This window comes from Hemiscyllium ocellatum, chromosome 29, assembly GCF_020745735.1.
Source record: "Hemiscyllium ocellatum isolate sHemOce1 chromosome 29, sHemOce1.pat.X.cur, whole genome shotgun sequence".
Taxonomy (NCBI): Eukaryota; Metazoa; Chordata; class Chondrichthyes; order Orectolobiformes; family Hemiscylliidae; genus Hemiscyllium; species Hemiscyllium ocellatum.
The window spans coordinates 15,057,937-15,085,470 of record NC_083429.1 but is presented as its reverse complement, the minus strand read 5'-3'; the positions used below and the strand labels follow the sequence as shown (position 1 = coordinate 15,085,470).

The following is a 27,534-nucleotide window of genomic DNA, read 5'->3' as shown; positions in this document are numbered from 1 at the left end:
AAGTAACATCATTTATGGGCCTCTGGGTGGAGTTTCATCCAGAGGCTCACTGAAGATATTACCTAGTACAGTGATGAAACGTCTGAAAATGAACATTCCAGCTCAGCTAGCAAAGCTACATTCAGAACCTCAACCTGAGCTACAAATCTTTCAAAATTCGTGAAATAAAGTATAGCAGGGTCATGGAATATTTTCAGGCTCAGCAAAATTAGGTCTACAGTTCAGATACTGTTACAACCATTTAATACTTATAGTGCTAGTTGTTTCATTCACGGCTGCTTCCCTTTTCCGAGTTGTCATCTGTACCTTTACCATCCTCCTTTATTACTTGTTTTCTCACTTTGGCTTATATGAGTTACTTGACAATGCTCTACAACTCCTCAGTCTCACTTACTGCTTGGAGGTTAAATATTGCAATACACTCTAGAAGCGCTACCTCTATTGATTAAACGAAGATCCTTTCATAACTTGATCTCAGATTTCACAATGTTTGTATTGTACATTCCTGGCTTGAACAGGACTGTCCTCACGTTGTTAGTTTTAAACTGGCTTTGCCTCACACTCTTTGCCTATTCATCTCTGCTTGATCTGGGAAGGGAACACAGCATTGTTCCCATTCTTAGCTGAACTTAAGGCCTGAGGCCCATTGAGCTTGCTTAACTGCCTGACATTAAATTAACATTTCTATCTTAAATATCACAAAAACAACTTGACCTTCTATGTTGAGACTTCAATATCCAGTAATCAGTTGGGGCGGCACAGTGGCTTAGTGGTTAACACTGCAGCCTAACCGCACCAAGGTCCCAGGTTTGATTCCAGCCTTGGGTGACGGTCTGTGTGGAGCTTGCACATTCTCCCCATGTCTGCGTGGGTTTCCTCCAGGTGCTCCGGTTTCCTCCCACAGTCCAAAGATGTGCAGGTCAGGTGAATTGGCCATGCTAAATTGCCCATAGTGTTCGGGGCATTAGTCAAAGGGGAAATGGGTCTGGATGGGTTACTCTTTGGAGGGTGGGTGTGGACTGGTTGGGCCAAAGGGCCTGTTTCCACACTGTAGGGAATCTAATCTAAACAGAGTTTAACTAGGTCATTTTATTTGGCATCTGTTTGAAAAACAGAGATGGGTAATTTTCACATCTGATGAGAATGGAGCTTCCTGACCCATTTTCATTGCATCACATGCAGTACTAGTCAAAACAGCCAGGACTGAAAAGCAATGTTTATGCCACACAGAGTCATTCTGTAGGGAGATTAAACAATTCCAAAACCAACCGGTTATGTAGCTGGCAAGTTATACAATAGTTTAGTAACATTTATGGTTGCAGTTGACAGTTTTTCACACTAAGTCATTTCCAAAATTACAGCATTTCACCAGTTGCCAAGGTTCAGTAGCTAGTTGCGCCTTTCATGTCACAGTGGACAGCTGTGCTGCTGTGACAATGATAACAGTGAAACAATGAGAATTTGTTTATGGTTGGAGTGCTTATGCCATGTTGCTGCAGATGGGTTTCTAATCATATAGAATTTGTACAGTACAGGGCCACAAAAGTAGTAAACAACAAAAATGTTATATTTTACTGATCAGATAGCTTACATTGAAGGGTACAGACATTTTCTCTTTCTGGAAAAGGCTAGTTCATAGCTATTAATATTTTTCATTTAATCAAGAAGATGTGTAACTGTTAATTGATTGAAATGTCCTTGAAAAATCATTCAATCAGACGAGTTGTTTCTCTTCTGCAGAACTGGCCTAGCATGCAGAAAAATTATTCATCAAACAGGTTTCTTGAGATAAGCATTCGCATAACTTCATTGGTACCTACAAGAAATGTAAAAATCAGAAATTACTTCTTCAGAATACAAACACTGCCTCAAGATCAGTCTTGTTCATATAAATGCAGCTTGTTGCTGTAAAGACAATAACTTTTTATATCATTTTATTTTTGATTGGTGACTGAATTGGAAAAGGACTACTTTATAACAATGGACTGAAGAAGGAATTGTACATTTAAAAAGCAAGTGATAAACTCATTGCAGGTTATGTTTACAATGCTGCTTTGTAAGCAGTGGGGGAAGGTGCATTGGGATGCATGTACAACGTGACCTTCGCATCGATAGACATAGAAGCCAAAGATCATCAGACCTGCAACAATGCGTTATTGGTTCCTGGATAGCTGAACACTTGTAGTTGAGAATAATGCAGAGAGAAGCTTTTGCACCTCTAGAAAGGGAGGTGATGTGTTTCACTCTCTCAAGTAAAATGCTGGAGCTAAAAAGAAAGCCATTTGGTTTATACTGACAGATTTTTGTCAGCTGTTACTTTCAACCAAAATGTCAGAGACTGTAATTTGTGAACTAATCATTCTGCGTCACCTGTAAAGAAATGAAGAACCCAAAGAAAAAGGTCAGAGAGCTAAAGGACTTGGGAAACAAAAGGAACACCCAATCTACTGGTGCGAATGAACTGCTCCCCCAAAGTAGTTTTCATCCTATCCGTAACACCAACTGTGTGCGTGCACGCAGGTATATATGCACACAGAGGTAGGTTTTAGAAAAGGGTTCAAGTTTTAACCGAATTGATAATTCATAACCATTTACCCACAATTAGAATTTATTTATTTGTAATAAATAGTGGTTTTCATTAAGTATAGAAACCTGTTCCATCATTTTTATCACAACTGAAGATTGGGGACTTGTGTATACTTTATAAATTTTTTTTGAACTTTTGTGATGGCTCCTGGAGTACTGCAGCTCAATTTCCAGTGCGCTATCTGCATGACTATAAGATACAGGAACAGATGTAGGCCAGTTAGCACACTGAGTCTACTCCACCATTCAGGAGATGATGGTTTTTCCCCAAAAATCCTTGATGCTCTACTGATTAAAATCTGTCTTAGTTAGCCTTGAATATAATTAACAGCCCGGCCTTTACAGCTCTCTGCTGTAAAGAATTCCATAGATTCACTACAATAGAGAAGAAATTCCTTCTCATGTCTGCTTAAATGGGTAAACCTTTATTAGGCTATTTCCTTACAACCTATACTGTCCCAAAGTGGGAAACAAATGTTATATATCTAGCCTATCAAGTCCTCCAAAAATCTTGTATGTTTCAAGATGGTTACCTCTCATTCTTCTAAAGAGAAAAGGTCACCTCCCAATCTCTAAACTGTAGTGAGGATTAATATAGTGAAGGAGGAGTTTGGTATGCTTTCTTTTATTGGTCAGAGTACTGAGTACAGGTGTTGGGTGGTCATGTTGCAGTTGTACAGGGCATTGATTAGGCCACTGTTGGAACATTGCATGCAACTCTGGTCTCCTTCTTATTGGAAAGATGTTGTGAAACTTGGAAGGGTTCAGAAAAGATTTACAAGGATATTGCCAGGGTCGGAAGATTTGAGCTACAGGGAGAGGCTGAACAGACTGGGGCTGTTTTCTTTGGAGCGTTGGATGCTGAGGGGTGACCTTATTGAGGTTTACAAAATTATGAGGAGCATGGATAGGATAAATAGACAAAATATTTTCCCTGGGGTCAGGGAGTCCAGAACTAGAGGTTTAGGGTGAGAGGGGAAAAATATAAAAGAGACCTAAGGGGCAACTTTTTCACACAGAAGGTAGTAGGAGCTGCCAGAGAAGGTGGTGGAGGCTGGTACAATTGCAATCATTTAAAAGGCATTTGGATGGGTATGTGAATAGGAAGGGTTTGGAGAGATATGGGCCGGGTGCTGGCAGATGGGACTAGGTTGGGTTGGGATATCTTGTCGGCAGTGACAGGTTGAACCAAAGGTTCTGTTTCCATGCAATATATCTCTATGGCTCCATGACTCTATGATGCTATGAACTTTCTGGTAGAATGAGGAATATAGCCTGTGTGACCATAAGAAGCAAGATCACATCTATGTGGGGGATACAATGACATAGTTTTAATCTCTCTGGACTAGTAACACAAGGGCATAGCCTAATACTTTAGGGACACAGGTTCAAATCCATCATGCCATCTGGTGGAATTCCAATTTAATCAATACAAACTGGAAGCTAAAAGCCAGTCTCAGTAAAGGTGACATTAAAACATCATTGGATTGTTGCAAAAACACATCTGCTCACTAGTTCTTGATTCTGTTTTTCATTTTAACCCTGGGCTGATCGACTCCCTCAACAGATCCTCTTTCTATCTATATCATTGGTACCTCCATAGACTATGGCAACTGTATCTTTCCCCTCTCACTCCATGTTCCTCTGCTATGCAGATGTGATATCCTGAACCTGGGCACTAGGCAGTCATCAGTGCCTTTAGACCTCACAATTCTGACTACATAGAGTAGTGTCTATCCTCCTGATTATATTATCTTCGATTACACCTACATTTCTACATTCTCCTACCTCTTGAATGTTTCCCTCTACCACATATGCTATAGTCAGTTTTCACATCCTCCCAAAGTCCCCGCTCTTATCAACAGAGGGAACAAGGATGCTGAACCTATTAAGACGTGCGTAAAGACTGAGGACTCTTCAGCACTAACTTCTGGATCCCTCTATCTGCTTCGTCTGTAGTCACATCCTCTGTCTGTAACCAAATTCAAGATAGTTAACCTAAGGGGTGTGACTGTCTCCTAGAACAGTGTCCTGGTAACTGTCCCTCCCTGATGTGTCACAGTGTTTGCAACTTGGACCAGTTCATTAGCTCTGATGACCAACACTTGCTCCAGATGCAGTCACTATGAACCACGATGGGGTCCACCAACTTTGACATCATGCAGGTACAACACATTGCTTGGCCTGGCATCTCTATTTTATTCATTTAGTTCTTAATTTTTAAAACAAAATTCCTACTAGTCTTTCATTTTGTAATCTGTTAACATTTCTATTCATCTTCAATCTGAAAACAACCTATAGCAGTCAAATAGCTATTATCAAACAATGAACTTATGAAGTTTCTGTAATGTCACACTTTGTTTTGTGCTAGGCACTGATCCTGTACTTTATCTTGAGAAAAATTCTTGCAAACAATAAGCCAAAAAATTGAGTCAAAAGCACCTAATTCTCTCTGTACTAAATTCCCAAAGTCCCTGCCTCCTCTTTATTGTGGATGTGCAATCCTTTTATGCATCCATCTCTCACCAGGATGGTGTGAGGACTCTCTGCTTCTTCCTGGAACAAAGGCTTGAACTGTCCCCACCTTCAGCCTCCTCCACTTGGTCAAGCTCATCCTCACCCTGAACAACTTTTAACTCCTCTCATGTTCTTCAGGTCAGTGGGGTGGGCCATGGGTACTCACATGGACCCCAGTTATGCCTGTGTCTTTGTGGGATACATGGAACATTCCTCATTCCACTGTTTGCCAGCCCCGACCCGCAACTCTTTCTCTAGTACATCGTTGGTACTGCTTCCCCTCTCATCCGGAATTGATTTTGCTTCCAATTTCCAAACTGCTCTCATCTGGTCCATCTCTAACTCCCCCCTTCATTGCAATTGTTATGGACCAGTACAGACCGTCTCAACATATTTTAAGAAGGAAGTCTGGACCTTAACTATTTCTCTTTTTAAAAAGGTAGATGTGAAGTGCCGTGCTCCAGATGCAATGTGACTAGTCAAACTATTTGGCAGTAAGAAAAACACAATTTGTTTAAACACCATAGTTAAAATACAAGGTATTCCTGATGAAGGGCTTTTGCCTGAAATGTCGATTTTCCTGCTCCTCGGATGCTGCCTGAACTGCTGTGCTTTTCCAGCACCAATCTAATCCATAGTTAAAATACAAGCAAAAGAAAGAGGAATTTTAAATAACTTAATTTTTGGAAAACTTAACTGAATAATAGATACAATAATGATTACTAATTAATTGTTCCAATGTAGTAACATCCCATAAACACACCCATTGGCAAAAAGGCAAATTCAGACACAGATTCTCACATGCAGTTCTCCAATCCAGGAGGGACAAACAACAAGAGAAAATTCAGAGCAAGTAGCAGATCGGAGACACTCACTGAATCACTAAACTCTTCTGAGACCCCAAAGTTTTCTCCTTAAAAACTAAACATAAAATCGGAAAAAAAAGACTAGAAAGCCTGGACTGAGACAGTTAGCCACATCCAGACTGCTTCCATTGTTCCAACTTCAAACAAAAACCCAAGGCCTCACAGATTGTTTACTTTCTTAGAGACAGCTCAGGACTTCAGCCTTATAACCTCTCTTCAAAAAAAAAAGCCAGAATAAAATAACCTCTCATCGTGGCAGCATCATAACAACATCTCCATTCCCACTTCTGGGGATAATTTGGCCACCAATATCCACAATAAACCCACCAACTCCCACAGTTACCTTGACTATACATCCTCACACCCTGCTTCCTGTAAAAACTCTTGTCCATTCTCTCCCCAGTTCCTTTGTCTTTGTTGCATCTGTTCCAATGAAGCCAAATTCTATAAGGAAGCCTCCAAAATGTCCACCTGCTTCCTCAACCAAGGATTCCCCAGCACAATAGCTGACAATGCCCTCAGCCGGTTCTGATGCATCTCCTGCACTTCCATCTTCATCCCCTCTCTTCCCTCCCACAACAGCAATAGGATCGCCCTTGTCCTCACCTACCATCCCACTAGCATCCACATCCAGGAGGATCATTACCATCATTTCTGCCACCACCAGTCGCTTATTTTTCTTCCCTCCCTTGTCAGCCTTCCATCGGGACTGTTCCCTCTGGGACACCCTGCTCCACTCTTCCTTAATTTCCAATGCCCATCCCACCACAGCCTCACATCACCTTCCCCTATCTGTTTACTTCCTTCCTCCTCAATATCCAATGGCCCAAACACACCTACCTGGTGAAGTTGCACTTCACACAATCTAGTTATTTATTCATGGGATGAGGGGGATTTCTGGCTAGGCCAGCATTTATTGCCCATCCCTAATTGCCCAAAGGGCATTTAAGAATCAACCACATTGTTATGGGTCTAGAGTCACATGTAGGTCAATCCAGACAAGGATGGCATTCTCAAAGGACATTAGTAAATCTGACAGGTTTTTCATAAATAATTGACAATGGATTCATGAGTGCTGTTATTATTGAATTCAAATTCCACCATCTGCCATAGCAGGATTCGAACCCATGTCCCCTGAACATTACCTGAGTCTCTGGATTAACAGTCCAGCGATAATGCCACTCGGCTATTGCCTCCCCTAGTCTACTGCAATTGTGGTTCACAATATTGCCTCCTCTACATTGGGGAAATGAAGCACAAACTGGGTGACTGCTTCGCAGAACACCCACATTCTGTCTGCAAAATAATCCTGAGTATCCATGTGCCCACCACTTCAACACCCCACCCTACTCTCTGGCCAACATCTTTATCTCTTCTTACAGTGCTCTAGCAAAGCTCAGAGCAAGCTGGAAGAACAGCACTTCATTTTCCTCTTGGGAACACTGCAGCCTTTTGGATTCAAAATAGAGTTCAATAACTTCAGGGCTTGAGCTCTCCTGTGTCCCTACCCCAACCCCAACAGACCAGGCCTTTTATTACATAGGCTGCTATTACACACAATACATTGTTATCCACTAACTACCCCCATTAATAGCTATTCATTCTCTTAGCCAGATCATTCGCCATTCCATTGTCTGTCCAATTGTTCTTCTCTCTCTATGGGCTCATCATCACTTACCCCTCTATGGGCTCATCACTCCTTACCCCTCCCTCCCACTCTATTTTCCTAGCTGCCATCAGTTCTAAGGAAGGGTCACTTGACTCAAAATGTTAACTCTGATTTCTCTCCACAGGTGCTGAACCTTTCCAGCAATTTCTGTTTTTGTTTCTTATTTACAGCATCTGCAGTTCTTTTAGATTTCTTTTCCCCTAAACTATATCCTCACTTGGGCTGTGCCCCATTCTCAATTTAAGCTCTTCTTCCTTACCATGCAAAATTGAGAAAGAAAATCATTTGCAACACCTTCTCTTCCTACTCCTAAACTTCACCCCTAGCATTCCCCAAGGAATATTCTTGGCTCCCTCCTATTTCTCACCTATATGGTGCCCAACAATAACAACATCTGAAGACATAGCATTATTATTAACACAGACTCTGACAATGCACAGCAATAGCTCATTATTAGTTGTCTCAATCAGTGTTGCTAAATTATCAGACTATATATCTGATATGCAGTACTGGTAAGCATCTATATGCAATCATTAAGACTGACTATTATTACCTCTGTTACTGTGTGATCATTTCCATCTCAACTTATCTATTAGTGACACTCTCATCATGCATTACTACCTCTAAATATAATGACTGTAATCCACTCCAACATTCTCAACTTTATAAATTTGTCTAATCCAAAACTCTGCCCTTGACTTAACTTTCATTGACTCTAGATTAGAGTGATGCTGGAAAAGCACAGCAGGTCAGGCAGCATCCGAGGAGCAGGAAAACTGATGTTTCGGGCAAAAGCGCTTGATTAGGAATGGAGGGATTTTCCTGCTCCTGGGATGCTGCCTGACCTGCTGTGCTTTTTCAGCACCACTCTAATCTACAGTCTGGTTTCCAGCATCTGCATTCCTTGTTTTTACCAAGTTAACTTTCATTGAGTCCAATTCCCCATCACACATGTGCTCATTGATGTACACTGGTTCTCAAGCATTATATTAATTTAAAAATCTCTTTCTGGTTTTCAAACCCCTTATGTCCTTTCCCTATTTCTATAACTCTCCTAATTCCCTAACTCTCCTTCAGCGTCACAATCTACAAAGATATTCAAACATTTCTAATTCTAGCCACTTGTGCACCCTCATTTTAAACTGTGCAATCTTTGATGACTGTGTCTTCAGCCGTTCATGCTCAATAACATCCTCCCTACATTTCTCCATCACATTTTCCTCCTTTATGGCACTCCTTAAAATTGAACTCTGCCAAATCCTTTTGGTCATTTAACCTAGAATTTCCTTCTTTTCTTGGTGATATACTTTGCTTTATATTTTTCCTGTGAATTGCCTTGGGATAGTTCATTACGTTAAAGTTGTTAAATAAATACAACAATTGTTGTGCAATGATTATGATTTGAAGCGAAAAATTTTCAAAGATATTGGATAGCATTTTACGATGAGAAGTACATAGGATACAATAATTATTTTTGGAAGTTCGATTTTAAAATGGAAGCAAACGAATTTGGACATTTCCATCAAGCTTTCTTAAAGGTCAGAAAGTCAAATTTTGCAGTGATCTAAATACACATGGAGCACTGAGTGCAGACCTGGGCACCAACCTTAGAAAGGATATATTGGCCTGAAAGAATTACAATGAAGGTTTGACAAGAATGATACCTGGACTTCAGGGGTTAAGTTATGAGGAGAGATTATACAAATTAGGCCAGCTTACTTAGAATTTAGGAGGCTATGAAATGATCTGATCAAATTCTTCAAAATACTAACAAGAAAAAATAGGGTAAATAAATGTCAACTATAGCATTTCTAGTACTGGGAGATTGTCTGAGAATTACAGTCAAACCACGCAGGAGAAATGTTAGGAAACACTTCTACACAAACTGTGGTAAATATTTGGATCTTTCTTCCGCAACTGGCAATGGATGCAGAATCAGTTGTTAATTTTAAACCTGAGATAAATGCATTTTTGTTAAGCAAAGGTATTAAGGAATATGGGTCAAAGACAAGATTTAGGCCTTAATCTCACTGAGATTCAAGGGACTAATTGGCCTACTCCTGTTCCTATGTACACCCTGACGATAGTAAGTAAAATTGTCATAGTCTCAGAGAAACATACAGCTGCTCTCTCTAGAAAGATGACAAGTCCTTGGTTAACATTGATAGTTACCAAACATCAGGTAAGGGATGAGGTTGAGAAAGTAGGACCTTCATGGTGACCACAGATGGTACAGGAATTGAACCCATGCTGTTGGCATCATGATGTATTGCAAACCAGCCCATCCAGCTAACTGAGCTGAGCAGGCTTGTGACTGCAATCAAGTATCTAGAGAACTTCTTAAGTGTTAATCCGTGAATTTAATCAAAAACTCAACAGTATAAAGAGGAAACAAAGATGACAAAATTGATTGATTAGGGAAAAGTTGCAGATGTCATATACATGGAATTTAGTAAGGCGTTTGATAAGGTTCTCCATGGTAGGCTGATGAAGGTCAAATTGCATGGGGTCCTGGGTGTTCTAGCTAGATGGATAGAGAACTGGTTGGGCAACAGCAGACAAAGTAGTAGTGGAAGGGTATTTCTCAAAATGGTGTTCCATAGGGATCTGTGCTGGGACCACTGTTGTATGTGATATACATAAATGATTTGGAAGAAGGTGTAGGTTGCCTCATTAGCAAGTTTGCAGATGACACTAAGATTGGTGGAGTAACAGATAGTGAAAGGGACTGCCAGAGAATACAGCAGAATATAAATAGCTTGGAGAGTTGGGCAGAGAAATGGCAGATGGCATTCAATCCAGGAAAATGCAAGGTGATGCATTTTAGAAGACTAAATTCAAGAACGAACTATACAGTAAATGGAAAAGCCCTGGGGGAAACTGATGTACAGAGAGACCTGGGTGTTCAGGTCCATTGTTCCCTGAAGGTGGCAATGCAAATCAGTAGATCTGATCTACTGATAGCAGCAGAGATGTGGAGAAACAGATTGGGAAACAGATTTTGGAAAAGTGCAGAAGCCACAGGGTAGTAGTCATGGGCGACTTCAACTTCCCAAATATTGATTGGAAGCTCTTTAGATCAAGTAGATTGGATGGGGCGGTGTTTGTGCAGTGTGTCCAGGAAGCTTTTCTAACTCAGTATGTAGATTGTCCGACCAGAGGGGAGGCCATATTGGATTTGGTACTCAGTAACGAACCGGGACAAGTGATGGGCTTGATAGTGGGTGAGCATTTTGGTGATGGTGACCACAATTCTGTGACTTTCACCTTAGTTATGGAGAGAGATAGGTGCGTGCAACAGGGTAGGTTTTACAATTGGGGGAAGGGAAATTACGATGCTGTAAGACAGGATCTGAGGAGCATAAGTTGGGAGCATAGGCTGTCAGGGAAGGATGTGGTGGAAATGTGGAACTTTTTCAAGGAACAGATACGACATGTCCTTGATATGTATGTACCTGTCAGGCAGGAAAGAAATGGTCGTGTGAGGGAACCTTGGTTGACGAGGGAAGTTGAATGTCTAGTAAAGAGGAAGAAGGAGGCTTACATAAGGTTGAGGAAACGGGGTTCAGACAGAGCAGTGGAGGGATACAGGATAGCCAGAAGGGACCTGAAGAAAGGGATTAGGAGAGCTAAGAGAGAGCATGAAAAATCCTTGGCGGATAGGATCAAGGATATCCCCAAGGCATTTTATGCGTATGTTAGAAACATGAGAATGACGAGAACGAGGGTAGGTCCGATCAAGGACAGTAGTGGGAGACTGTGTATTGAGTCGGAAGAGATAGGAGAGGTCTTGAATGAGTACTTTTCTTCAGTATTTACGAAGGAGAGGGATCGTATTGTTGAAGAGGAGAGTGTGAAACGGACTGGTAAGTTAGTAGAGATACTTGTTAGGAAGGAAGATGTGTTGGACATTTTGAACAACTTGAGGATAGACAAGTCCCCCGGGCCTGACGGGATATATCCCAGGATTATGTGGGAAGCAAGAGAGGAAATTGCAGTACCGTTGGCAACGATCTTTTCGTCTTCACTGTCAACGGGGGTGGTACCAGGGGACTGGAGAGTGGCAAATGTTGTGCCCCTGTTCAAAAAAGGGAATAGGGATAACCCTGGGAATTACAGGCCAGTTAGTCTTACTTCTGTGGTAGGCAAAGTAATGGAAAGGGTACTGAGGGATAGGATTTATGAGTATCTGGAAAGACACTGCTTGATTAGGGACAGCCAGCACGGATTTGTGAAGGGTAGGTCTTGCCTTACAAGTCTTATTGAATTCTTTGAGGAGGTAACCAAGCATGTGGATGAGGGTAGAGCAGTGGATGTAGTGTACATGGATTTTAGTAAGGCATTTGATAAGGTTCCCCATGGTAGGCTTATGCGGAAAGTCAGGAGGCATGGGATAGAGGGAAATTTGGCCAATTGGATAGAAAACTGGCTAACCGGTCGAAGTCAGAGAGTGGTGGTAGATGGTAAATATTCAGCCTGGAGCCCAGTTACAAGTGGAGTTCCGCAGGGATCAGTTCTGGGTCCTCTGCTGTTTGTAATTTTTATTAATGATTTGGATGAGGGAGTCGAAGGGTGGGTCAGTAAATTTGCAGATGATACGAAGATTGGTGGAGTTGTGGATAGTGAGGAAGGCTGTTGTCGGCTGCAAAGGGATTTAGATATGATGCAGAGCTGGGCTGAGGAGTGGCAGATGGAGTTCAATCCTGCCAAGTGTGAGGTTGTCCATTTTGAAAGGACAAATAAGAATGCGGAATACAGGGTTAACGGTAGGGTTCTTAGTCAGGTGGAGGAACAGTGTGATCTTGGAGTCTATGCACATAGATCTTTGAAAGTTGCCACTCAGGTGGATAGAGCTTGTAAGAAGGCCTATGGTGTATTAGCGTTCATTAGCAGAGGGATTGAATTCAAGAGTCGTGAAGTGATGTTGCAGCTGTACAGGACTTTGGTTAGGCCACATTTGGAGTACTGTGTGCAGTTTTGGTTCGCCTCACTTTAGGAAAGGTGTGGAAGCTTTGGAGAGGATGCAGAGAAGATTTACCAGGACGTTGCCTGGAATGGAGAATAGGTCGTACAAGGTTAGGTTGAGAGTGCTAGGCCTTTTCTCGTTGGAACGGCGAAGGATAAGGGGTGACTTGATAGAAGTTTATAAGATGATCAGAGGAATAGATAGAGTAGACAGTCAGAAACTTTTTCCCCGGGTACAACAGAGTGTTACAAGGGGACATAAATTTAAGGTGAAGGGTGGAAGGTATAGGGGAGATGTCAGGGGTGGGTTCTTTACCCAGAGAGTGGTGGGGGCATGGAATGCGCTGCCGGTGGGAGTGGTAGAGTCAGAATCACTGGTGACCTTTAAGCGGCAATTGGATAGGTACATGGATGGGTGCTTAAGCTAGGACAAATGTTCGGCACAACATCGTGGGCCGAAGGGCCTGTTCTGTGCTGTATTGTTCTATGTTCTAGAGTGGTCAAGAAGGCATATGGCATGCTTTCCTTCACTGGGTGGAGTATTGAGTACAAGAAACGGTAGGTCATGTTACAGTTGGATAAGACTTTAGTTCAGCCCCATTTGGAATACTGCGTATTGTTCTGGTCGCCACATTACCAAAAGGATGTGGATGCTTTGGAGAGGGTGCAGAGGAGGTTTACTAGGATGTTGCCTGGTATGGAGGGTGCTAGCTATGAGGAAAGGTTGAGTAGACTGGGATTATTTTCATTGGAAAGATGGAGGTTGTGGGAGGACCTAATTGAGGCCTATAAAATCATGAGAGGTGTACACAGGGTAGATAGCAAGAAACATTTTCCCAGGACTCAATTACTAGGGATCACGAGTTCAAACTGAGAGGGGAAAAGTTAGGGGAGATATGAGGAAAGTTCTTCACACAGAGGGTGGTGGGGGGCTAGAATGTGTTGCCAGCGGAGGTGGTGAGGCAGGAGCGTTAGCGACATTCAAGATGTATCTAGACAGATATATGAATGGGTAGGGAGCAAAGGGATACAGATCCTTAGTAAATAGGTGGCAGGGTTAGATAGAGGATCTGGATTGGCGCAGGCTTGGAGGGCCAAAGGAGCTGTTCCTGTGCTGTAATGTTCTTTGTTGTTTGAAACATAACATTGCCATAAGTTTTGATTTGATTTCGCAACAGAAGAATCAAGATTTTTAGTTCAGAAGAAATCAGGGGAACCAGTCAGAGACAAATAGTTATACAGTGCAGAAAAGGTCCTTCAACCCATTGAGTCTGTACTGACAATAACTACCACAAAAGATGTGTTAATCCCAATTTCCTGCACTTGTCCCATAACCTTGAGTGTTATGATATTTCAAGCGCTCATCCAAACATTTTTTCAAAGTTGTACAGTTTCCAGCCTCTACTACCTTCCCAGTCAGTGCATTCCACATTCCCATCATCCGCTGATGATTTTTCTCAAATCCGTTCTGGATCTCCTGCTCCTTACCAGAAAACTCTGCCCCTTTATGATTGACTCCCTCATCCAAGGGGAATGACTTCCACCCTGTCCGGAGCCCTAAATCTTACACACCTCAATCATGTCTCCCCTCAGATTTTGCTGCTCAAAAGAAATATTCCATGCCTATCTAGTCTCTCTTTATTTCTCAATTTCTCCACCCTGGTCAACATCCTGGTGAACCTCCCCAGTACTACCTCCAATGCTATCACAGCATTCCTGTAGTGAGGTGACCAGATCTGAACACAGTACTCCTGATGTGGCCTGACAAATGATCTGTACAATTCTGATGTGCACTGGGTTGGAACCTGGTATTCCGTGATTTTTGACCATGTGCAACTCCAACATTAATTCCTTGCTCTGATGCATTCATCAGTCGTGGCATAAAGTAAGTGCCCCACATGCCCCATTTCCCATGTCAAGCTGTGCAGGATCCTCATAGCTCCTTTTCCTCAATTCTCTGCCTACTTTTGTCTTTTCAAGAGAAGTATTCATTTAACACCTTCAAATATCCTGCATCTCCACACACAGATTGTCCCTTTGGTTCCTAATGGGCCCTACTTTTTCCCTAATTAATCTCTTCCCTTTAATGTATTCATAAATATTTTAGGATTCTCCTTAATCCTGTTTGCAGGTCCTTTCTCATTCACCCTTTTAGCTCTTCTGATGACTTTTAAGTTCCCTCTTGCACTTCCTATATTCTTTAGAGCTGAAGCTGAATTGTACCTTTGGATTTGGTGAAAGCCTTTCTCTTCTTCCTCATCCAGCCCTGAATTAACTTTGACAACACACCACAAGTGGTTTCTAGTCAATGGAGCTTCGAAGAAAGAATTTGCATAGTAACTTTCAAGTTGTTAGAACTGAAAATGTTTAGATAATCAAGATTATGATAAACCCACGCCTTCAGGCTCAAAGAAGTTATGAAGAAAAGGTTTCAAAGGCCAAAGGAAAGGAAAAGCTTAAGTTATGATTGGGAAAACAGATAGGAGTGACATTTCTCTAGAATCGACTCTGTAATGGCTTAGGTTGGGAAACAAGTTTAAACTTTTGCTATTTGTGTTAAGTTCTTTCTAAACTGTCTTCAATATCACTTGGTGATTTTCTTTGTCTCTTTTTTGTAATAATCTTATGCTTTGCTGTTAAACATCATCTATAGCTTCATGTGAATATATTGCTGTGATTAAATATCACTAAAAGAAAATTAAACATATGATCTACCAAGCCAGATTTAATTCTGGGATCCAGTAATTCCATCAGCTGGGATCATAATATCTTTTAAAGAGTCCACACAGATACATGATGGGCCAAGGGACATCCAGATGTCAAACAGGTATACAGCATGAAAACTGGCCCTTCTGCTCAACCCATCCATGCTGACCAGGTTTCCTAAACTGCCCCTTGTGATTTTATAAACCTCTACAAGACACTTGTTAGCCTCTTACACTCCAGGGAAAAACGTCTCAGTCTATCCAGCCTCTCCTTACAACTCTAACCTTCCAGTTTTGGTAACAGTAATATGATATCTTTACTCATGCTAGTATGTAGTACAGCACTGAACAAATACTATAATCTGACTTTCTGCTTCTGCATTCATGTTCTGTTTATACATGCTGGCTCTCCTGCACATGTCTTTTTCATATTACTCCAATCTCTAAATGTTGAGCATTGAAGCAACACACACCTTTGACAGGCCAAGCATTTTTCATTTCAACTCATTGTAAATTAGTTATCACCATTTGAGTGACTTATATAATTGACTACAAAAGCCAGATTTACATTTCAGCTGATAAAAAAAAGCATATCAGTCAAACAAGGCTCACCTTGTCGCAGGAGTACCGTAAAAACAGCAAAATTGAGAAATGTAGTGTGTGGGCTGAATATAGCTTTCGTCAAATCTGACTGAACATTATAAGGTGAATAAGCAGCTTCAAACTGGGTATAAGGATCCCACCAAGTTGATTGTAACCAGAATGAATGCAGACACTGCAGTATATGTTTTTCTAGAATCACCAATTTAAGTTGATATTGTATCAGTCTGAAAATTATATAAATACTTACCCTCTAGGATCTGATGCACCCTGATATCTCGAACAAACTGCTGTACAGCATAATCCTTTAGATAACCATAACCACCGTGCATCTGCAGCGCTTGATTACAGATCTGTTTGAGACAGAATTTATTTTATAGTTTTTGTATTAGTCTATTTTCTTCATAAAGATGCATTTTTGTGCATATTATTAATTTTTAATGAGGTTGTAGAATATCACCGAATCAGAGAAATCTTATAGTGTAGGGAGGCAGCCATTTGGACTATTGTGCCCGCACCATCTCTTCAAATGAGCATTATTGCCTAATACCAATGTCCTGCTTTGTCCTCATACCCTTGCACATTAATCTCTCCAAACAATCATCCAATGCTCTTTTGAATGCCTCAAATGAACCTACCCACACCATACTTCCAGACAGTGCATTCCACACCCCAATCACTCTCGAGGTGAAAAAGTTTTTTTCTCACATCACCTTTGCTTCTTTTGCAAATCACTTTAAATCTAAGCCCTCTTATTCCTTTCCCAAGTGGGAACAGTTTGTCCTTATACACTCTGTACAGCCTACTCATGATTTTGAAAATCACTATCAGATCTCTCATTAGCCTTCTTTTCTCTAAGGAAATCAGTCCCAACTACTGCAATCTATTCTCATAAGTGAAATTTCTCATCCCTGGAACCATTCTTGTAAATTACTCTTTTCAATGTATTCACATCACATCTATAGTATTCCAGCTGAGATATAAGAAGTGTTTTATTCAAGTTCAATGTCATCTCATTACTTGTGTATTCTATGCCATCACTCATCATGTGACAATGCTGTGACTTTTCAATACAGGACAAAATGATTTCTAAGAGAAGTTGTAAGACAGAGGCACAGAACGAGAACCATTGGAGTAAACAACTTGGGGGGCCTTGGGTTTTTTTTAAAAAACAGCCTGAATGGGTGCGACCAAGCTCTTACAGATCAAGATGTCTGGGTTTTTAGGTTTCGCTTTAAACAGAAGCTATTGGGACTCAACAGAGTGAAGAAAGCTAATAGCATGCTAGCCTTCATAACAAGAGGGATGGAGTATAGAAGCAAAGAGGTTCTTCTGCAACTATACAGAGCCCTGGTGAGACCACACCTGGAATATTGTATGCAGTCTGGCCTCCAAATTTGAGGAAAGACATTCTGGCTATTGAGGAAGTGCAGCGTAGGTTCACTAGGTCAATTCCTGGAATGGTGGGACTATCTTATGTTGAAAGATTGGAGTGACTGGGCTTGTATACCCTTGAGTTTAGAAGACTAGAGAGGGGATCTGATTGAGACATATAAGACTATCGAGGGATTGGACACTCTGGAGGCAGAAAACATGTTTCCGCTGATGGGCGAGTCCCAAACCAGAGGGACACAGCTTAAAAATAAGGGGTAGGCCATTTAGGACAGAGATAGGAGAAACTTCTTCACCCAGAGAGTGGTGGGTGTGTGGAATGCTCTGCCCCAGAAGGCAGTGGAGGCCCAGTCTCTGGATTCATTTAAGAAAGAGTTAGATAGAGCTCTCAAGGATAGTGGAATCAAGGATTATGGAGATAAGGCAGGAATAGGATACTGATTAAGGATGATCAGCCATGATCATAATGAATGGTGGTGTAGGCTCGAAGGGCAGAATGGCCACCTCCTGCACCTACTGTCTATTGTCTTAGAAGCTTTAGTGAATGTCTTCTGGCTGCTACTATCTCTGAATTTTCTGTTGATGTTTTTTCTTCCTGGATGGGAGAACTGCATGTGAGAATTTGTGTCAGAATCTGCCTTTTTGCCGAGGGGTGTATTTGTTGGATGTTCCTGTATTGGAACAGTTAATTAGTAATCATTATTGTATTTATTATTTAGTTAAGTTTTTCCAATTGAGATTTTATTCTAAATTCCTCCTCCTTTGGTTATATTTTTACTAGCTGCTGTTGTGTGTATGTTCGCCGAGCTGGGAAGTTGGTTTACAGACAATTTGTCCTTTTTCTAGATGACGTTCTTATTATTGTGAAGCACTGCTGTACTGTGTCAGTTAGAATTTATTTCGTTTCGCTCTTGTCGCTTTTGGTTGCCAGCTCTGTTTGTTCATTACAGTGGTCGGTATACTGGGTCTAGGTCAATGTGTTTATTGATGCAGTCTCTGGATGAGTGCCATGTTTCTGGAAATTTTCTGGCTGTCCTCTGTTTGGCTTGTCCTATTCTTGTTGTGTTATGTACACAACAGGACAAGCCAAACAGAGGACAGCCAGAGAATTTCTAGAAACGTGGCACTCATCCACAGACTCCATCAATAAACACATAGACCTATATCCAGTATACCAGGCACTGCAACGAGCAAACCGCACCGGCAACCGAAAGCAGTGGGAATAAAACCAAATAAATTCCAACTGACAGAGTACAGCAGCGCTTCACAGGTGATTCCATAGCACGGAGGATGGTACCTAGACAGGGGACAAAATGTCTGCAAATCAACTTCTCAGCTCGGTGAACATATCCATAACAACTGCAACCAGCACCAGAGCTACAAATCTTTATACAAACTTTGTATTTTAACTAGTGTTTAAATAAATAGTGTTTTGCTTAACATTGAATAGTTTGACCAGTCGCATTGCAACTGGAACAGGCACTTCACATTTGCCTTTAAAAATAAGAGAAGTTAGGGTCTAGGGGTCTGGTCTAGTCCGTAACAAAAAAGCCAAGGAAACTGTATTTTTCCTGCTCCCTTCACTGTCCTGTCACAGTCAATAATCTGCACATACATACAGTTCCCACTGCTCCTGCACCCACTTTAAAAATTGTACTCCCTATTTTGTATCATCTTTCAACATTTTCCGACCAAATAGCATCACTCCATACTACTTCACACTGAAACTGATCTACCACTTATCCACCCACTCCAGAAATTTATCTGTGTCCTTTCGGTGTTCTCCACTATCCTCACAATTCACATTTTTGTCATCTGCAAACTTTGAAATTGCCCCGTGTACACCAATATTTAGATCATTAATATTTATTAAGAAAAGCAATACTTTAGGAATTTCACCACAAACTTTCCTCTTACCTGAAAAATACCCATTGACCATTACTTCCCATTTCCTAGCACTCAGCCTATTTTGCATCCACCTTGCTACTGACTTGCCACCTTATTTCATGAGGTTTACTCAAGTCTATTGTGCAGCATAGTACCAAAGACCTTCTGGAAGTCCATGTACACCAACAGGTTTACTTTCATCAAGCTTTTGTTACATCTTCAAAAATCTCCAGCAAGTTAGTCAAACATTGTTTCCTCTTTTGAAATCCATACTGACTCCTGAAGTTGACTCAATGTTAAATTGAGTGGTCTGCAATTGCTAACCTTATCCTTACAGCATTACTTAAACAAGGCCAAGGTCTACAATTTTCTTGTCTTCAGGCACATGCCCTGAACCAACAGAAGGCAGAAAGATTCTAGCCAGTACCCCTGCAAATTCTACCCTCATATCCTTTAAAATCCTCGAATGAATCTCATTTGGTTAGAGTGCCTTGACAATCATAAGTACCAATAGCAAAAGCAGAAATTACTGGAAAAACAGCAGGTCTGGCAGTATCTGTGGAGAGAAAGCAGAGTAATGTTTCGGGTCCAGTGGGTTTACTGCTGTTTTTTCAGCAATTTCTGTTTTTGTTTCTAATTTCCAACATCTGCAGGTCTTTGATTTCTTTTCTTTAAAGTACCAATAGTCTACTTGACACTCTTCCTCATCAATTTTAAAACTTTCTAGTGACAGTTTCCTCTTCTGTCAGCATGGACCGGGCTAACATCTTCCCTTCTGATAAAGGAAGATGATGCAAAATGTTCATTTAACAACTTAGCCTGCCTGCAGATATTAATCTCCTTTCTGGTTTGTGATCATCCCTACATCTCCTTTTACCAGTTGCTTTTTAAACTATGTATATTTCCAGAGATGACGTTTGGACGTGCCCTTTCTCATAATTCCTTTTTGCTTTTATTTGCATTTTTACTTCAGTGTTTGTTGTAGTTTTCGGTTTTATTTTCTATCAGACACTTGACAGAAGCACATTTTCTTTTTATCATAATTTCCATCTGACAGAGAAATAAAAAGTGTGCTTGTGTTTATTTCCTTTGTCATCAAGGGAGCTCAGTTTTGTTGATCCTACCATTGCCATTTGAGAGAATACAACCTGATCATATCTGAGCCATCTCCTCTCTAAAGGCAGCCCATTGCTCGACCACTGTATTTTCCATCAACGTCTCGTTCTAGTCAATCCTGCCCAGGTGTATTCTTACCCCAATGAAGTCCACTCTCTGGATTGTTGCGTATTATTCACCACCATTATTCTGAATGTTACCTTACAATCATATGGTCTTCTAGCTGTACCCTCACTGATAGGCCAAAAAGATAACTTATCTCCTGTCCAACACATAGAAATAAAGAAAGTATGAACAGGAGTAAACAATTCAGCTCCAGCATTCAATAGGATCATGATCACTCCGCTGTTTCAATGCCATATTCCCACTTTCACCCCACTCCTCTTGATGCCTTTAAAATCTAAACAAAAATTCGAATATATTCTATTTCTTGGCCTCCATAGACTTCAGTTTTTGAGAATTTCAGAGGTTCATGGGAAGCAAGTTTTCCTTATCTCTGTCCTAAATGGTTTCCCTCTTATCCTGAGACTGCCTCCTTTTGTTCTACACTTCCCAACCAGGGTAAAATTCATCTCTGGATCTAATCTGTCAAGTCCTGTTGGACCATTATAAATTTCAAATCAGACTCCCTCTTATCCTTCTCAATTCAAACTAATACAGGCCCAGTTGAACCAATCACTCCTCACAGGAATAGCTAAGTGAACCTCCACTGCACTCCCTCTGTGGCAAATATATCCTTTCTTTGGTAGGGAGTTCAAAACTGCAAACAATATTCCAGGTGTGGTCTCTTTAAGGCTCTGTACAACTGTAGTAAGACACTCCTACTTCTGAATTCAAAGCCCCTTGCATTGAAGGCTATTATACTGTTTGCCTTCACAACTGCTTGTTGTGCCTGCCTGTCGACATTCATTAACCGGTATACAAGGACAGTTTGTATATCTTTTATACAAGTACACTTTTACACATCCACACTTCTATCACAAAACTCAATCTGTAGAAGAAAATATGAATAGCTGGGGTACAAGTACCGATCTTTGTGTTACCTACTAATTGCTGCCTGCCACAGAGAAAAATACCCATTAAAACCACCCTCTATTTCCTGTCTGTCAACCAATTCTGAATCCATGCTAATATTTTAACCCCCAACCCTTAGTTCATCTGCCTTGATTTTAATGCTTCTTGTATTGAAGAATGAGCAGCTCATATCTGTCAATTCCTTTGCTGAATTCTTTTTAATCCTTGTTTCTTTTGTCTTTCCCAGTCACTGACTATATTCTAATGTTCTACCTCATTTCCTGATCAGAATCTGACCCATCTAAGCCTACAGCTTGGTTTCCACCTTCTGATATATTAGTTCCTCAGCAAGGGAACTAGCAAAAGCCTTTGCAAGGATATTTGCGAGGATCTGGAGGGGATGTGTCATTGTCTGCTATCTTGCAATGTCTCTTTTTAGAATCAGCAATGTCATTCAGTCCTTGCCATAGTCACCGAGTGTCTGTCTGGGTCTCTAGTTTGGATCGATATAGGTCCTGCTGTCTTAATGGCTCTGGGAAGGTCATATTTGGATCTTTTATATTTGAGTGCACCTCCTGATCTGAAGGCCTCACGCCTGGTTTTTAGCAGGTTCTGTATGTCCTAATTTATCCAGAGTTTCCTGTTGGGGAACACCCGGATTGACTTTCTCAGTATGCAGGTGGAAAAGCAAGTTGCAAGAGGGAGGCAAGCAGGTTACAGAGAGATATTGATAAGTGAGTGGACAAAAAGTTGGTAAATAGAGTATAATGTAGGAAAATCTAAAATTAGTCATTTTGAATGGGAGGCAAAAATGATTATCTAAATAAATAGAGGAAAACTGCAAGAAGCTGCAATATAAAGGGATTTGGGGTACTTGTGAAGGAAACTGAGAAAGCTAGCACAAGTTAGGAAGGCTAATGGAATGTTGGTTTGTATTTCAAGAGTGTTGGAATCTAAGTGTAGGGAACTTGCAACTGTACAAGTTGATCATGAGACACACCTGGGGGACTGAGGGCATTTTGGTCCCCTTGAAGGAAAGTTATTATTTCACTAGCGATAGACCATAGAAGGTTCACTAGGATGATCCCCAGTATAGAAGGATCGTCTTATGAGCAAAAGTTGAAAGGTAGAAACCTACTGTGGAATTTAAAAGAACAAGAGGTGATCATGTTGAAACACATAGATAAGGTGAATTCTGAGCAGGTGAAAGTCAAGAACCAGAAAGCATCATGTCTAAACAAAGGGGTTCCAATGAGGAGTCTGTGTACATATTTAAAGCTGAGATACTTAGATTCTTGATTAGTAGGGACATCAAGGGTCAAGGGGAAAGGACAGGAAAGTGGATGTGAAGAATGTCAGATCAGCCATGAACACATTGAATAGTGGAGCAGGTTTCAGGTGCTGAATGCCTACTCCTGTACCTGTTTCTTATGGTCTTCAACAGGAGGAGACAGTTTTGTGAACAATCCATCACCAATATTAGCTCAACCCTACATGGGAGCAAAAAACTAGACTGAAACAATCATAACCATCTTTGGCTAGAAATGCCATCTTCACTACCTCATGAGGTAATTGGAACCAATTTACAACCTTAAACATTTAGTCCATCCACCCCAGCATCTTAGATGCCAATTCAATATACTTCACATGATATCAAGAAATATCTGACTGTACTAGATCCAGCAATGGGGTATGGACTTTGAAAAAATCTGGTCTTTAATGTTGATGACCTTTACTTCAAAACTAGTTATGTCTCATAGCTAAGATGCTCCAACATAGTCACAACATTTACCTGATAATGTGAAAAACTGTCTGGATACATCATGGCCTTTAAACAGCAACACAACTCCAGCCCAGCCATTTACTTTCCAATTGGTTTACTTTTAATCAGAAAGGTGATGGTAGATGCGTCAACTGTGCTATCAAGAGCACTTACATGACCATACCTGTTCACCAATGCTTAGATTGGGTTCCACCAGGAGTACATCGCTCTAGGGCTCATTCCTGCCTTTGTTCAAACAGGAACAAAAGAACAGAAATTTAGAACGGAGATGAAAGCGATCACCTTTGACCTAAAGGCCAGTAAATAAATTCCAGTAAAATTCGAAGTCCATGGAAATCAAGACGAACTCTCTATTGCCTGAAGAAGTGACAGCAAGTTGGTCATTCTGGAAAGTGGTGGATGTTGGAAGCCAATTGTCTTGGACTAGGAGTTACTCAGGGCCAAAATGAAGCTGCTTCATCAGTGGCCTTCCCTGTTTCATCAGATCATTAAATATACATCAATGATTGTGTGTTCAGTTCACAATTACAATATTGAAGATACTGAATCTGTTTGTGCCCACATGGGCAACATTTAGGTTTGGCTCGATATATGGCAAATAATGTTCACACTACAAATGCCAGGCAAAGGCTAACTCCAACAGTCCAACCACTTCTCTTGACACTCGATGGTATTATCATTGACAAATCCACCACCTTCATTTTTTGGGGGATAATACTGACCACAAAATTATTTGGACCAGTCAGATGAACACTGGGCAAATCAGAGGCTAGCCATTCTAAAATATTCTTATTTCTCAAATTGTATAAATCATCTATATGTCATAAGTCGTGTGAAGCAATATTGCAAACTTTCATGAGCTTTAACAACATTCATGAAGGTCAACATCAACAAGCAGTCTTGGTAACTGGAACCAATTTGCTACCTTAAACATTTAGTCAATCCATCACTGATGTTTCCTCATTTAGAAACATATTAACCCCCATGCTTTTTCACTTGGTCAAAACTGTAAAATCAACTAGGAGAAAGTGAGGACTGCAGATGCTGGAGACCAGAGTTGAAAAGTGAGGTGCTGGAAAAACACAGCAGGCCAGGCAGCATCAGAGGAGCAGGGGAATGGATGTTTTGGGCGTAAGCCCTTCTTCAGGAATGAGAGTAGTGGGGAGTTCTTGGACTAAGGAGGACAGAACAGTGTCGAGGTATGCAGAGATGAGTTTGGTGGGGCAGGAGCAGGCTGAGACAATGGGTTGGCCGGGGCAGTCGGGTTTGTGGATTTTGGGCAGGAGGTAGAAACGGGCAGTCCAGGGTTGTGGGACTATGAGTTTGAAGGTGGTGGATGGGAGATCTCCTGAGGTGAAGTAGTTATGGATAGTCTGGGAGATGATGATTTGATGGTGGGAGGTGGGGTCATGGTCAAGGGGGCAGAAGGAGGAGGTGTCTGCGAGTTGGTGTCTAGCTTCAGCAGTGTAAAGATCGATGCACCAAACTACCACTGCGCCTCCCTTGTCTGCCAGTTTGATGGCGAGGCTGGGGTTGGAGCGGAGGGAGTGGAGAGCTGCGTGTTGTGAGGGTGAGAGGTTGGAGTGAGTGAGAGGGGTGGACAGGTTGAAGTGGTCAATGTCGCGGCGGCAGATGGATATGAAGAGATCAAGGGCGGGTAAGAGGCCAGCATGGGGTGTCCAGTTGGATGGGGTGTGTTGGAGGCAGGAGAAGGGGTCATCAGAGGGTGGGCGAGAGTCCTGGTTGAAGAAGTAGGCGTGGAGGCAAAGGCGGTGGAAGAAATGCTCAATGTCTAGCCTTGTGTCGAACTCATTGATCGGGAGCGTAGGGGGATGGAGGTGAGGCCTCTGCTGAGGACTGATCGTTCATCCTCAGAAAGGGGGAGGTCTGGAGGGATAGTGAAAATACAGCAGAGCTGGGAGATAGGATCTGGTGTGTGGGGCTGGAGCTGGGAGTGGGGGCAGAGCTGGGAGTGGGGGCAGAGTTAGTCGTGGGGGCAGAGTTAGTCGTGGGGGCGGAGATTGACGTGGGGGCAGCGTAGCGTGTGGTGTGGTCCTTGAGCAGGTAAGTGATGTCACTGCAGGCGATGGCAGCTCTGGGGACGGAAGTGGCTGTAGCGACGGCAACTCCGGGGGCGGAAGTGGCGTGCCGGGCAGAAACGGCTCTGGTCCCGGTGGTCGTGGATCCCACAGCGGCCACGTATCTGTCGGCGATGGTCTTCCTGGCGACCGCGGAGGCTGCATGGTCGAAGGTGGCTGTAGTCCGTGCGGCGGTGGTGGCTGCAGTGGCCTCGTGGGCAAAGTCGCCTGAGCGGCTCCGGAGGTCGCGAGAAGGTTCAGGAAAGGTCGAGGAATCCGGAGTGTGGGGGTGAGTATATGAAAGTTTTTTGTACTTACTTTCTTTGATGTTCGATATGGCTAGGAAAAATGTTTGTTCACTGTATGAATTCTTCTGAGGATGAAGAACAGCAAAGGTCCTTTGCAGGTCTGGGACAGTGTTGTCCTGAGCTGGGGCAGGGCTGACTGCAGGGAGTGTAGGTAGCTGTGCGTGGCTGCAAGCATGGAGCGGAGGATCCGGAGGGAGGTCTGCTGCTGGAGGCTTCGGATTTGTTGTAGGTACTGGTTGTCCTGGTTGGGTCCAAATTGTGTTGGCCTGAACGTAGTCCGGAGTCCATGCGGGGTCAGTCGGTTCTGTAGGCAGGTGCTGAGGAAAGAGATGTGGCTGTGGGAGCGAGTCTGTTTCAGGACGTGGCTGAAGAGCTCCGGGGCAGAGGAGATGACCTGGAGGGTGCAGATTGCTTTTTCTAATCAACTTGTTGAGTGTTATTATAGAGATAAAGATGCTAACACTGCACCACAAGAGCCCCTTAAAAATACAGGGATCAAAACTAGACAATGCTTTTTTACAAAGCAATGAGATTGCTATTATGAAATTGTCACCAAGAATCTTTGAGTTAAGCCTGACAACAGTCCTCAAATTGCTTGAGCTTCGGTTTACTATAAATCCGAAGATGGAGGACAGCCAGAGATATTCCAGATCTTGCATTATGAACACATCTCCCTCTCCTATTCTATCTGGATGAAAAGGACCGAGAAGGAAGCTTAAAAGAAAGAATTCTAACAGGTCTACTGGATCAACAAATGAAGTGAAGAATGGCCATCACTTTACAGACAACACAGTTCAATATTGCTGAAATCAAAATGAACTTTGGAAGGCAATTTAACCCATTAATGTGATCTGGACTTTAGATCTTCAGAATTTGGCTCTGTCTGTAATTTTTTCCACCCAATATATCAGAGTCAATACATCTGTCATTTGTCTGTTGTAACCTTGAGTGAGTGTCTACAGTTTGAATCTTTATATGAGTATAATTTTAATTATAGAGTGGTAGATTGGGATTCTTTTCTTTTCTCTGCCATCGGTTCAAGTCAAATAAGTTATATTAAATATTTAGTTTCTATTATGACTTAACCTGTCACAAATTGTTCACCTCAAAATAGCAGTCAATGAGATAATTTATTGGTCATCTGAGGAGGTTTAATTGGGATTTTTTGAAGAATTCCTACAGTGTGGAAACAGGCCCTTCGGCCCAACAAGTCTGCATCAACCCTCCGAAAAGTAACCCATCCAGACCCATTCCCCAACCCTATTATTTACCCCTGACTAATAACCTACACTACTGGTAATTTAGCATGGCCAATTCACCTGACCTACACGTCTTTAGACTGTGGGAGGAAACCAGACCACCTAGAGGAAACCCACGCAGACACAGAGAAGACGTGCAAATTCCACACAAACAGTTGCCTGAGGCCAGAATAGAACCTGGATCCCTGGTGCTGTGAGGCAGCTGTGCTAACCACTGAGCCACCACGCTGCCCCCATTTTATGACAGCTTGTGGAAAAGTAGTCCTACCAGTGGGACAGTGCTAGATCTATTTCTAGGAAATGAAACCAGTTAACAGTGGACAAACATGTTATGGATAACAGCCATGCAAGGTCATTGTGGGAAAGGATAAGGACAGTGCAGAAGTGAAGTGTCTAAATTGGGGGAAGGGCAATTTCAATATCAATAGACAGGACCTGGCAAACATAGAACAACTGTTTGCAGTTAAGTCCACATTTGGAAAATGGGAGTATTTTAAAAGTAGCAAAGTGAGATTCAGGGCCACTATGCTCCTTTAAGAGTAAAGGGCAAGGGCAGCAAATCCAGGGAACCCTGGGTGCCAGGGAATAATGAGATCTTGATAAAGAGAAAAACAGGGATGCCCTTCAGGAATATAAAGAGTGTATGGGTTGGGGTACTTAAAACAGAAACTAGGAGGGTAACAGGATTACCAGGAAAAGAGTGGGGCCTATTAGAAACTAAAGGGCCAGTCTGTGCAACAAGCCAGAGGATGTAGGTGAGGTCTTAAATAAATATTTCTTATTGATATT

The 27,534-nt window shown here is 41.9% G+C and overlaps 1 protein-coding gene across 3 annotated transcripts in view; it reads right to left on the bottom strand.

The window, feature by feature from the left end:
• Positions 1–965: 965 nt before the first annotated feature.
• The window catches only part of acad8 (acyl-CoA dehydrogenase family, member 8), a 110,485-nt gene continuing 83,916 nt past the window's right edge, over positions 966–27,534 (bottom strand). For 2 of the 3 annotated variants that reach the window (XM_060846759.1, XM_060846761.1), the window contains one exon: positions 25,513–25,880. In XM_060846759.1, the coding sequence (XP_060702742.1) occupies positions 25,518–25,880 (363 nt within the window). In that variant the 3' untranslated portion in view covers positions 25,513–25,517. Of the gene's footprint in view, positions 1,817–16,158; positions 16,262–25,512; positions 25,881–27,534 lie in introns of those variants that run through there. The other variant, XM_060846760.1, reaches the window with a different exon arrangement.